The 13,933-nt window shown below is 48.3% G+C and overlaps 1 protein-coding gene across 2 annotated transcripts in view; it reads left to right on the forward strand.

The window, feature by feature from the left end:
* The window catches only part of HNF1B (HNF1 homeobox B), a 90,803-nt gene that overhangs the window by 16,728 nt on the left and 60,142 nt on the right, over positions 1 to 13,933 (forward strand). For both annotated transcript variants that reach the window (XM_038759773.1, XM_038759774.1), the window contains exon 4: positions 8,240 to 8,478. In XM_038759773.1, coding sequence (XP_038615701.1) covers positions 8,240 to 8,478 — 239 coding nt within the window. The remainder of the gene's footprint in view (positions 1 to 8,239; positions 8,479 to 13,933) is intronic.

Here is a 13,933-nt window from a genome sequence, read left to right on the forward strand (position 1 = left end):
GGTGCCAGTAGCAGGGATTGTCCCTCGCTATTGCTGAATTGTACTTTCCAAGCGCTTAGTACATTGCATACAGTAAGCACTCACTAAATATGAATGAATGAATCAGCTAGATTCTCAAGCGCACAGGCATCATGGAATGAAGCCATACACACCATCCTGAGAGATGAAGAGCAAAGCCCATTACATCCTTATTCTTCCGCCTGCTCCTACTGGTTGTAAATCATTGATTTCTGCCTACTAATAATAATTGTGGTATTTGTTAAGCACTATTCTAAGCACTGGGAAAGACACAAGATAATCAGGTCAGACACAATCCCGGTCCCAGGTAGGGGTCACAATCTAAGTAGAAGGGAGAACAGGTATTAAATCCCCATTTTACAGATGAGGGAACTAAGACACAGAGAAGCCAAGTGACTTGCCCAAAGTCACACAGCAGGCATGTTGCGATTAGGACCCAGGTCTTCTGACTCGGAGGCCTATGCTCTTCCCACAAAGCCATTCTCCTCCACTAAATTCTCAGCCCTTTCGAGGGCAGGAATTTAGCTTCTGGTGCACTTGAGACTCAACAAATATCACGGATTGACTGTAGATTCTGAGCTCCTCGTGGGCAGGAATCATGTCTACCAACTCTGTACTCTCCCAAGCACTTAGTACCGTGCTCCGCACACAGTAAGCACTCAGTAAATACCACTGATCGATTAACTGATGGATCGAAAGGGAAACAAATGTTTGGAATCAGATGGCTTACCGAGAATCGCGATCTGAGTTAGGGGAAGGGCAGTTCTTGGTCCTTCAGAGTCTTGGGCAGATAAACTTTCTGGAAATAGTCAGTGTGCAGAGGAAACCAATGGGCGCCATTTTCTGACCACTTGTCATGGGGGAGCCCAGGGAGGAGGGCAGAGGTTTATTTTTTTGTGCTTCAGGCCCAGCCTCCTCACCCTGACTCTCACATTTTGCTTCCTTCTGAAGGCCACTCTTTATTGCTCTTCGTAAGTGTAGCTCCAACTAAATGTTGGAAGGACTAGGAGGAGTAGAGGGAAAGTCAAGGGGACTTGGGTAGGCTGAGAGACGATGGGGAGAGGCCTCGAGGGGGAATTTGGTCCATGTTAGACAGGGAAACTGCTTGTGCTAAGAGGAAACCCCATGGGATAAGACTAGGGGTGCTGGTTCTGATTGAAGAGTAGATGCCACAGCAGGAGGAGGCTGAAATGTGGTCTCATTCAGGGCTAGGAGCTGGTTGCCTGTTAGAGGAGAGACCTACCTAGTCAGTTAATCATTTTTATTGAGTGTTTACTGTATGCAGAGCCCTGTACTAAGTGCTTGCGAGAGTACAATATGACAGAGTTGGTAGACACATTGGTCAAGCCCCGGAGGCAGTGTCTGCAGCAGGATGTGTGCTGATTTGGTATTTTTAATCCTTCTTTTGGGCTCCTGTGACATCAGAGTCTGTCGATCAGAGGAAACTAGGTGGGAGGCATCTTTAGAAATCGCTACAGAAATTTTCTGGGCACTGATAGTTGCTGATGTTGTTGGTTTCATGGCACTTTTAGTTATGGAATGTGGAGTATGGAACCTGTCTACCCTGCCCTCTGAGAGTGCCTGCTTTCCCCAGGACTGTTAGCTGGGAGCCTTGTTTTACTAAAAGAATTTGCAGCTCAATAGTAGACCTCCAAGTCTCTTTCTGTGTTTAGTGGGAAACTGCCTCAGCCCCCATGTGTTCATAGTGTCATCTCTCTTTAAATATTATTTAAATAAACAATAGAGAAGCAGCATGGTTCAGTGGAAAGAGCACGGGCTTTGGAGTCAGAGGTCATGGGTTCTAATCCCAGCTCCGCCACTTTCATTCAATCATATTTATTGAGCGCTTACTGTGTGCAGAGCACTGTACTAAGCGCTTGGGAAGTACAAGTTGGCAACATATAGAGACGGTCCCTACCCAACAGTGGGCTCACAGTCTAGACAACCTGATCACCTTGTATCCCCCCAGCGCTTAGAACAGTGCTTTGCACATAGTAAGTGCTTAATAAATGCCATCATTATTATTACCAATACCCTCTGTCTCTTTGTCTCTCTGTCTCTCGCTCTCTCTCCACCTTCAGATATCAGCCTAGGTAATAATAAATAATAATTGCATTTGTTCAGTGCTTACTATGTGCCAGGCACTGTACTAAGTGCTGAAGTGGATAATAATAATAATAATAATAATAGTTGTGATATTTGTTAAGCACTTACTGTGTGCTAGGCACTGTACTAAGCACTGGGGTGGATACAGAGAAATTGGGTTGGACACAGTCCCTGTCCCACATGGGGCTCACAGTCTTAATCCCCATTTTCAGATGAGGTAACTGAGTCACGGAGAAGTGAAGTGACTCGCCTAAGGTCACACAGCAGACAAGTGGATGAGCCAGGATTAGAACCCAGCTCTTTCTGGGTGATGTGTGAAGGGCAGCTGAGGGCCATGAAGGAAGTGTCCATATTGGGTGGCAGTCTGGGGGTGGTGCCAGTAGCAAGGTAGGGAGGGATTGTCTCTCCTTATTGCCGAATTGTACTTTCCAAGCGCTTAGTACAGTGCTCTGCATACAGTAAGCGCTCAATAAATACAATTGAATGGATGAATGAATGAGTCCTTTCCTCCCTGGCATGTGGCCCAGTAGCTGCTTGTCTGAAGGAAGCACCTTGTAATCTCCTTGAGGGCAGGGAACATATATTTTGCTGTGACTCTAGACTGTATGCTCATTATGGGCTGGGAACATGTCTGCTAATTCTCTTGTATTGTACTCTCCCAGGCACTTAGTACAGTACTCTGCACATTAAATATGATTGATTGATGTATTAACTGGTTAGAGAAGCAATGTGGCCTAGTAGGACTCCCGTGCCTGGGAGTCAAAGGACCTGGGTTCTAACCCCACCTCTGCCTCTTGACCGCTGTGTGACCTTAGGCAAATCACTCAACTTCTCAGCGCTTCAGTTTCCTCATCTGTATGGTGAGGAAATGCCTGTTCTGCTCTGTGACCTTGAGAGAGCCACTTAACTTCTCTTTGCCTCGGTCACCTCATCTGTAAAATGGGGATTAAGACTGTGAGACCCAAGTGGTACAAGCTGATTACCTTGTATCTACCCCATCTACTGTGCTTGACACATAGTAAGCGCTTAACAAATACCTTTATTATTACTATTATTATTATTCTCCCTCTGTCCTGGAGTGTGAGCCCTGTTTGGGACCGAGGCTGTGTCTGATCTGATTCTATTGTATCTACTCCAGTGCTCAGAACAGTGTTTGGAATGTAGTAAGCACTTCAGAAATACTGGAATTATTATTCTATTCACCCAAGTTCTTAGTACACACAGGGCTCTGCACTCCGCAGGCACTCAGATTGATCGATCGATTGGCTGAGAACTTCTCTTGGTGGGACCAGGAAAGCCTCAGAGTGAGACCTGGGTTCTAATCCTGGCTCCACCATTTGTTTGCTGTGCGCTCTTGGACAAGTCAGTTCACTTTCCAGGCCTCAGCAGCCTCATCTGTAAAATGGGGATGAAGACTGCAAGCCCCATGTGAGACATTCATTCATTCATTCAGTTGTATTTATTGAGTGCACGCTTGGGAGAGTACAATACAACAATAAACAGACACATTCCCTGCCCACAACGAGCTTACAGTCTAGAGGGGGAGGCCGACGTGAATACAAATAAATAAAATGACAGATATGTACAGAAGGCTGGGAATGGGGAAGAGTAAAGGGAACCAGTCAGGGGGATGCAGAAGGAAGTGGGAGAAGAGGAAAGGTGGGGCTTAGTCTGGGAAGGCCTCCTGGAGCTTGTATCTTTTCCCCAGCGGTTAATACAGTGCCTGACACAAAGTAAGTGCTTATCCCGGCTCTGTCACCCGTCTGCTGTGTGGCCTTGGGCAAGTCACTTCACTTCTCTGTGCCATAGTTACCTTATCTGTAAATGGGGATTAAGACGTGAGCCCTCTGCAGGACAGGGCCTGTGTCCAACCCGATTTGCTTGTATCCACCTCAGTGCTTAGTACAGTGCCTGGCACATAGTAAGCACTTAATAAATACCATAATTACTATTATCATTAATAACAAATACCCTATGTATATGTAAAAGGGTCTCTCCATTTCACCTCTCTCCTTGCCCACGTGCACCCTAACTGAGGGAACTAAACTCACCTTTGAGTCCTCTTTCAAACAATCCTCAAGTCTCAGGAGGGAAGTCTTCCCCAAACTCCTGAGAGATTGGTGAGGATTTCTGTCTATATCCTGGTTTTTTGTCCTGAATCACTCCACGTGTGAAATAGGGGCTGACTCCAAAGTATGAGAAGAGTAGGACTTCCAACAGGGAGAGTGAATGGCAGAATAAATTGGCTATAGGTGACCACGTCTTGCATTTGCTTCTTCAGTTCCTGTATCTAAGAACAATTCCTCTTTTTATTTCTTCTAACATTAATGTCTGCCTATTTGTACTTCCCAAGCGCTTAGTACAGTGCTCTGCACATAGTAAGCGCTCAATAAATACGATTGATGATGATGCCTCCACCTCTAGGCTGTAGGCTCGTTGTGAGCAGAGAACATGTCTACCAACTCGTTATACTGTACTCTCCCAAACATCTAGTACATAGAAAGTACTCAATAAATACCACTGATGATGATGAGGAGGAGAAATATTAATATACTGATGGGCTAGTTGTCAGGAAAGGTTTGGCACCAGCATTAAACTATGTTTTAGCGCTTTCCTTGTGCAAACTCTGTGCTAAGTCCCGGGGACATAAGGAAAGATTCAAAGAGTGGGATGTATTGAGTGCTACTCCAGGGAAAGCGTTGCACCGAGCACTCGAGCGCTCGGAAGGGTGGAAGCCCGATTCCTGCCCTCACTGGCTGCCACTCTAAGTGGGGAGGGGTGGACTGAGAGGGAGGAAGATGGAGAAATTCAGTTCAAACTTGGTGAAGCGGCGTGGCCGAAAGGAAGGCGCACGGGCTGGGAGGCAGGAGACCTAGCTTCTATTCTTGGTTCTGCCACTTGCCTGCTCTGTGACCTTGGGCAAGTCACTTAAGCTCTCCGAGCCCCAGTTTCTACCTCTGTGAAATGAGGTTTAAATACCGGTTCTGCCTCCCACTGAAGACAGTGCTTTGCACATAGTAAGCGCTTAATAAATGCCATTAAAAAAAAAAGACTGTGAGCCCCACGAGACAGGGACTGTGTTTTAAACCTCAATCAGTCAATGTATTTATTGAGCGCTTAGTGTGTGTAGAGCACTGTACTAAGTGCTTGGGGAAGTATTATTGAAATACTTACTGGAAGCTCATCTCCTCCAGGAGGCCTTCCCCGACTAAGCCTGCTTTTCCTTTTCCTCATGTCCCTTCTGCGTCACCCTGACTTGCCCCCCTTACTCATCCCCCCTCCCAGCCCCACAACACTTATGTACATACCTGAAATTTATTTATTTATAGTACGTCTCCCCCTCTAGACTATAAACTTGCTGTGGCGGGGAACATACATAGAGCCTACCAACTCTATTGTACTCTCCCAAACAATTAGTACCGCGCACTGCACACAGTAAACACTTGATAAATTCAATTGATTGATTGGGTGTACAATACAATGAAGTTGTTAAACATGATCCCTGTAAAAAGTAATTTACAGGAGAAGGACATTAAAATAAATTGCAGATAGGGGAAATGGCAGAATATAAGGATATGTGTCTAAGTGAAGAAGCGGCATGGCCTAGTGGAAAGATCATGGGCTTGAGAGTCAGAGGGATGTGGGTTTTAATACTGGCTCTGCCGCTCATCTGCTGTGTGACCTTGGGCAAGTCACTTAACTCCTCCAACCCTCAGTTCCCTCATCTGTAAAATGGGGATTCGATACCTGTTCTCTCTCTTCCTTAGACTGTGAGCCCCATGTGGGGCCTGATGATCTTGTACTTACCCCAGTGCTTAGTATAGTGCTTGGCCCATAGGAAGCACTCAACAAGTACCACAATTATTAAGTCCTAAGAGCTGGGGGTAAGGTGAGCATCAGAATGGTTAGGGGATACAGATCCAAGTGCACAAGGGGCACAGAAGGAGGGAGAAAAGAGGGCTTCAGTCAGGGAAGGCCTCATGGCGGAGTTGTGATTTTAGGAGTTGCGGAGAGTGTTGGCCCCGCTCAGGGTTGCACCTGAAGAGTTTCCAGTACTCTACCAGTCTCGGCTGTGGGAGGGAGACTCAAGCAGAGGCCTTTACCCATTCCATTCCTAGCTTGGCCAGTGGCTAGCGAGTGGAAGGCAATCTGCAAGTCAAAACTCACCCGTGCTGGGCAGCAGCGGCACGGGGGAGAGTCGAGAGTAGAGACTCAAGTTTACTGCATGGAACAAGGCAATGGTAAATCACTTCCAGATTTTTACCAAGAAAACTCTGTGGATCCACTACCAGAACTATGGCAGATGGAGAACGAGGCGCTCCGGGAGAGATGTGTCCGTGGTGTCACTATGGGTCGGAAACGGCTCGACGGCATAAGACAAGAGAGTGATGCTCTCTCAGATATGAAATGCAGGGGGAGTCCCAGGTTTGGAGAATGTGGGCAAGTTGGGTAGGGATTGTCTCTATCTGTTGCCGAACTGTACTTTCCAAGCGCTTAGTACCGTGCTGATTGAGTTCCTTAAAGCCGATAAGTTTATCTTTTATCTACCTCAGTCCTCAGCACAGTGCTTGCCACATTGTAATTGCTCAACACATACTCCAATCATTATTATTATTGAAAGCTTCAATAAAATTGTGGTTATTTAAAATGGGCCGATTTTAAAAATTAATTTAAACTGCCCCGCCAGTGGGCTAGAGAGGGGCAATTCAAACTCAAGCTTTCTCCCTACAACCCCTGCCCCTGGTAGATCAGGCCCTGGGCAAAACCGACAAATCCTCGCCATCAGCCAGCAGGGCGAAAGGGCGGCTTCTGCTTTGCTCCTGCTTGGAAGAAATGGAGAGGGCATCTCACCACATTAAGCTTAAGACTTAAAGCTTCTCATTAAGAGCTTGGACAGTAAGCACTCAATAAATATGATTGAATGAATCACAGCACTTAGCTATATATTTTTAAGTTACATATTATAAATTACTTATTCATATTAGTGTCTGTCTCTCCCCCTAATAAAAAAAAATAATAATAATGGTGGTATTTGTCAAGCACTTGCTATGGGGCGAGCAATGTTCTGAGTGCTAGGAAGAGCCAAGATCATCAGTCCCCGTCCCTCATTGGGCTCAAAGTCTAATAGGAGGGCGAACAAGTTTAGCATGGTTTGCTCTTTTCTAAATTGACCTCACAGACACCACCTGGTGAGATTTGGTGTTTTCAAGCACATCAAGACCCCAAATCCCCTTGGGTCCTCATTTTGAGCTGTCCTTTAATAATAATAATAATAATAATAGCATTTATTAAGCGCTTGCTATGTGCAAAGCACTGTTCTAAGCACTGGGGTGGTTAGAAGGTGATCAGATTGTCCCACGGGGGGCTCACAGTCAATCCCCATTTTACAGATGAGGTAACTGAGGCCCAGAGAAGTTAAGTGACTTGCCCAAAGTCACACAGCTGATTGGCGGAGTTGGGATTTGAACCCATGACCACTGACTCCAAAGCCCGTGCTCTTTCCACTGAGCCACGCTGCTTCTCTACCTTCTTTACCTAAGCGATCCCGGCTCTGCCACTTGCCTGGTATGTGACCTAGGGCAAGTCACTTCACTTCTCCACGCCTCAGTTCCCGTAATGGGGGTTAAGACCACAAGCCCCATGTGGGACAGGGACTGTGTCCAACCTGATTAGCTTGTATCCACCCCAGTGCTTAGAACAGGGCCTGGCACATAGTAAGCACTCAACAAATACCATTAAAAAAAAAAGCACCGAGTGGACATCCTCAGCAGAAGGCAGCTGGAGAAGCAGCGTAGCTCAATGGAAAGAGCACGGGCTTGGGAGCCGGAGGTCATGGGTTCAAATCCCGGCTCCGCCAATTGTCAGCTGTTTGACCTTGGGCAAGTCACTTAGCTTCTCTGTGCCTCTGTTTCCTCATCTGTAAAATAGGGATTAAGACCGTGAGCCCCACGTGTGACAACCTGATCACCTTGTGTCCTCCCCAGTGCTTAGAACAGTGCTTTGCACATAGTGAGCGCTTAACAAATGCCATCTTTATTGTTATTATTAGATGCTAGCTGGAGAGATACGAGTGATCTCACCGCCGTCTCACTGCCTCCTTTCTATTTGCTCGCAGAGCGGAGTGTCTGCAGCGCGGAGTGTCCCCCTCCAAAGCCCACGGCCTGGGCTCCAATCTGGTCACCGAGGTCCGCGTCTACAACTGGTTTGCCAACCGCAGGAAGGAGGAGGCTTTTCGGCAGAAGCTGGCCATGGACGCTTATAGCACAGGCCAGCCGCACAGCCTGAACTCCCTGTTGTCCCACAGTTCACCCCACCATGCCCAGCCAAGCACCTCGCCGCCCAGCAAGCTGTCAGGTAAGGAAACGACCCCTCCCCAAGACTGATGTGTGGAAGAACTGGAGAGAGATATGGAGAAAAAGTCTCTCGCTTGGGTCCAAGAAGTTGCTGTCGATTCTGGGGCTAGATCTTGAGGCCCATGTGCACCTTGGGAAGGTACCAAGTTGGTAACTTCATTCATTCATTCAGTTGTATTTATTGAGCGCTTACTGTGTGCAGAGCACTGTTCTAAGTGCTTGGGAGAGTAGTATATAGCACAGTAAACATCCCTCAGGCATGACATTCTCCCAGAGAATCATCTTGGAGAACCGGAGTAGGGCTGTGGAGTAGGAGACACGAGAATCCGGGTGTCTGGCCGCTGGGCCCAAAATCGGAGAAGGCCCACCTGCAGTGGGAAAGGATGGACTTTATTTCCTAGAGCGGGGAAGCCGGTTGGGGCAAGTTTCTTGGAAAGACCAAATCAGTTGCAGATGGAGTCACTTGGAGGGCGGCGATAAGCTGGGTGGGACGGAGGAGCAGTTCTGTTGAGTGAGTTAAGGCTGATTTGGGTCCTAAGGCTCAAGTGGTGAGGTGGCAAGGGGCGTTATTGGGAAGACAATAGCCATTGTCCCAGTACCTGTCATCTACACAGCAGAATCAGTGAGCCTGACAAGCAAACAAAGGCCAGCAGCTTTCAGACAAGTGAGGGTCGCGTGGAGGTCACCTCAGGGTCACAGAGCCTACTTGGGTCTATTCTATCATCCTCCTCTCAGTGTGTCAAGAGAAAGAACGGATACCAGTAACCTCCCATGGCCAGCGATTCCTTCGTGCATAAAACAGGACCTTACCAGCCTGTCTCCTCTGCTCTTTTTTTGTTCTCTTTTCCTGTTCTGTCTCTTTCCTCCTCCTCCTCCTCCTCCTCTCACCCGACTGTCCCTCGCTTCCGACTCTCCTACCTCGGATGCATTACTCTCCCCTGAACTTTCTCCCACTTCGAATCATCTCCCTCTCTCCAGGCCCTCCTTCAAAACCACCTCTTCCAGGAGGTCTTTCCTGACTGGTTCCCCGCCTCCTGATCATGCCATCTCATCAGCCACCCAAACACTTTTGGGTAGATCCATTATTTTGGTGGCCTGTCTTTGTAACCCTTTGCATCTACTTTCTTTTTTCCATCGGTTTCCGCCTGTTTCCCTCCGTATTTTCGTGAGCTCTTTGAGGGTGATTTATAATGAATCTCCAAGTTCCTTCTACAGTGCTCTGCACATAGGTGCTTAGTACAGGGTTCTGCATCCATAGGCATCAGAACAGTGCTCATTGGCATCTAGTACGGTGCTCTGCACTCAGTAAGTGCCTAGCCTAGCCCTCCACCTCAATAGGTGACAAGGACAGTGCTCAGCATCGATAGGCACTTAGCAAAGTGCCCTGCACACAGTATGTACTCAGTAAATGCTGATGATCATGAGATGCAATAAGAGGTTTGAACATAAGTGTCGGGGGGTGGGGGCAACCGTCTGGTTGATAAATCTTACCCTAGTATGAGACGAGGTTGGGCCCACTTTTTAACTGTGGACACGAGGCAGGCTCTCCCTGCCCCAGAACATGGATTTGTATTGTTTAACCACTTCCCTTTTAAGGGAAGAGAAAAATAATAATAATAATAATGATGGTATTTAAGTGCTTACTACGTGCCGAGCACTGTTCTAAGCACTGAAAAGGTAAAGGTCAGAGAAACAGCATGGCTTAGTGGAAAGAGCAAGGACTTGGCAGTCAGAGGACCTTTCTAATCCCGGCTCCTTCACTCAGTCTGCTGTGTGACCTTGGGCATGTCACTTAACTTCTCTATACCTCAGTCACCTCATCTGCAAAATGGGGATTAAGACTGTGAGTGCCGTGTGGGACACGGATTGTGTCCGACCTGATTTTCTTTTCTTTCCCCCAGTGCTTAGTACAGTGCCTGGCATGTAGTGAGAGTTTAACAAATACCATTAGAAAAGGAAAAAAAGGAAAGAAAGTCTGGGGCACTTTTGGCTACATCAGGGCCCTCTTAGGACACCATTTATCTCTGGGGAAGGGATAAGGCCGATGAAGTGGCCCTGGTGAGCTGGGGCTTGACATTTGATCTTCCTCGGGTGTCTGGGCAAATTCCGTTTCCCTCCTCGTGGCTTTGCCATGGTCTTGATTGTAAACACCCGGAGTCAAGGCTGAGGTCATTTAGTTTGCACTTGCAGGGCACTTAGCACAGTGCCCTATACACGTGGGGTGCTTAATCTATGCCGCTCGACAATGAGGATTGTTTTCTTGAGCTTCCCGGTGATTGCTATATTGTACTCTCCCAAGCGTTTAGTACAGTGCTCTGCACACAGTAAACACTCAATAGATACGACGGATAGATTGTTCCGTACTGAGCGGCCAGGGGCTCAGAAAGGGGCAGGGCATTTCTGGGCTAGGCTCATTCCCTCCGCAATTGCGCTGCAGGCAGCTCAGCTCTCTCAACCAAAGAAAGCAGTTCACCTCCTCCAGAGGCTCCGCACAAGGTCACCGGGTTGATGGCGGGCATTGGGAATCCATTTCCTCTCCCCTGAATCACTGTAGCGGAATTCCCGAGAACCAATTGGCCACGTCCAGATATCCAGCCTGGAAACACAGTATCGCTGAGGAGCACATCAGTGACCATCGGTTATTACTGGATACTCTGGGGTGTCGTGAGGGGTTCCAGGTTTAATAGTAATAATAATAATTCTGGTATTTGTTAAGTGCTTACTATGTGCCAAGCACTGTTCTAAGCGCTGGGTAGATACAAGGTAAATCAGGTTGGACACAGTCCCTGTCCCACATAGGGCTCACACTCCTATCCTTGTTTTACAGATGAGGTAACTGAGGCACAGAGAAGTGAAGTGACTCACCCAAGGTCACACAGCAGACAAGTGAAGGAGCGAGGATTAGAACCCAGTACCTCTGACTCCAAGGCCTGTGCTCTTTGCATGAAGCCTTGCAGTTCCTTCACGCCGACCAGCTAGCAGCCGGTTGATCAATGGTATTTACTGAGTGCTTACTAGGTGCAGAGCACTGTACTAAGCACATCACCAAAGCAAATGACTTTTGTCAGCCTAGCCCGGGTCAGGGGAAGACTGTCTCCAGCTAGGCTACTGTCAGGACTCCCTCCCAAGGAAAGCAACGAGGCCTAGTGGAAAGAGCATGATCCTGGAAGTCAAAGGACATGGGTTCTAATCCTGGCTCTGCCACATAATAATAATAATGTTGGTATTTGTTAAGCGCTTACTATGTGCAAAGCACTGTTCTAAGCTCTGGGGAGGTTACAAGGTGATCAGGTTGTCCCACGGAAGGCTCACAGTCTTAATCCCCATTTTACAGATGAGATCACTGAGGCACAGAGAAGTGAAGTGACTTGCCCAAAGTCACACAGCTGACAAGTCACTGTATGACCTTGGGCAAGTCACTTACTTCCCTGTGCTTCAGTGACCTCATCCGTAAAATGGAGATTAAGACTTTGAGCCCCATGTGGGACAGGGACTGTGTCCAACCTGATTACCTCGTACCCAACACTTAGAACAGTGCTTGGCACACAGTGAGAGCTTAACAGATGCCACGATTATTATTATCGTACATGCCACTGAGTTTCAGAGTCCAGAATTCCCCAGAGGGGCCAAGTGAGAAAAGGGACGGCTTTGGGGGAAGGAGCACACGGAACTGCGAATGCAGAGATAGAGCTAAAAAGGAATTTAGGGAATTCTGAAATTTCCTCCGACCCTTTCCATGCCCCGTGATCAAGAGCATCTCCCTCCTCACTTAAGGCCAGCCAGGAAGCTGGAGGTAGTTGGAATAAGGGAAGAGAGGAGGAGCCGAGAGGTGAAAGTTTCCCTTTAACCCTCAGCTTCTGCTGCTGAGCACCCCCGTTTTCCGGGCACCAGGAGAACAGCAGGACGGGTATTTCCGAAGCGGCTGGGCCGCTAGGTCTAGAAGGAGGACACGGTGACCAAAATGTGACCCTAGTCCTGGAATGTCCCCCACAATAGGGGTGGCAAGAGGAGAGTTCTGGTTCTGTCATCCTCTGATTGCTTACAAGGTGCTCTACAACCACATTGTCAGCAAAATCAGCTGTTTTCAGTGTTCTCCTCTGGCTTTACAATAACACACCAGCATGCGGCCCAGGGTTGTCATGGCATTGTCTCCCTTATGCATGCTTAATTGACAATTAAGCCGGGGCTTTGAACGAGCCTGGTTGCCTTTGATGTGCCTTCATCCTCCCAGCACGTTTTCTGTCACCCCGGGGCCCCTTTGTTTTCTTCTATTAGGGGACCAAAGTTACTGTAGCAGTGTTGGGGTGGGGGAGGGAGGGGGGTTCATTTATCTTCAGGCTGGAAGGCCTTTAAGCCTGAGCCTTTATCTTTCCCCGGCCTAGGCTCAGCCAGCGGGAGCCATCCTTGGTTATAGGCCCTGGTGACAGGCCTCATTCTGAGGCTCCCTTTGAGCGGGGCAGGAGTGATGGGCACCTCCCTGAATTCCGGGGGGAGAGGGGGCCCGAATGAGGACCCCAGAGGTCAGAGGGGCCCCGGCTGCGAGGATCGATGGGCCCCGTCGGAGGCTGGTCCCTGTATCGATCGGGCTCTCTCTCACGAGGAGGAAGTTGGCAAGAGAAGGAGTCGGGCCCGACCCAGCACGAGCGTGACTTTTGGGGCTGGGAAGGCTGCCGGTAGTGGGGTCCACCCTTCCCCTGGGGAGACCCCGAGTCTGGAGAGCTGGGAGATGCAGGGAGCGGGAGAAAGGAGGCCCGGGACTCTCCCCGCCATTATCCTCCCTCCCCACCCTCTTGGGTGGAAACGAGCGGAAAGACGTGGGTCCCCCAGTGGACTGAGCTGATTACCTATCTACCCCAGGCCTTCACCAATAGTACAGTTATTAATCGTAATTATTATTATTAATTGTGGTATTAAGCATTTTCGAAAGCCCGAGCACTGCACTAAACGTTGGGGTAGATGCGCTGTGAGCAGATCGAACAGTCATCCATTTGTTCGATCGTATTTGTTGAGCGCTTACTACGTGCAGAGTACCGTACTAAGCACTTGGAAGAGTACAATATAACAATAAACATAATCGTTCCCTGCCCACAAAGAGTTTACAGTCTAGAAGGGGAGTCGGAAATTAATAGAAATAAATAAATTACAGATATGTGTGTAAGTGCTATGGACTGAGGGGGGATGAATAAAGGGAGCAAGTCAGAACGGGGCAGAAGGGAGCGGGGTAAGAGGAAAGGAGGGCTTAGTTGGGGAAGGCCTGATGGAGGAGATCGGCCTTCATTAAGGCTTTGAAGGTGGGGAGAGTCATTATCTGCCAGATTTGAGGAGGGGAGGGCATACCAGGCCAGAGGCAGGACATGGGTGAGGAGTTGGCACAGTCTCTATATCGATCAATCATATTTATCGAGTGCTTACGTGGGCCGAGCACTGAACTGAGAGTTTGGAAGAGTACATACAGT

The sequence above is a fragment of the Tachyglossus aculeatus genome, chromosome 17 (genome assembly GCF_015852505.1).
Source record: "Tachyglossus aculeatus isolate mTacAcu1 chromosome 17, mTacAcu1.pri, whole genome shotgun sequence".
NCBI classification, from domain to species: domain Eukaryota; kingdom Metazoa; phylum Chordata; class Mammalia; order Monotremata; family Tachyglossidae; genus Tachyglossus; species Tachyglossus aculeatus.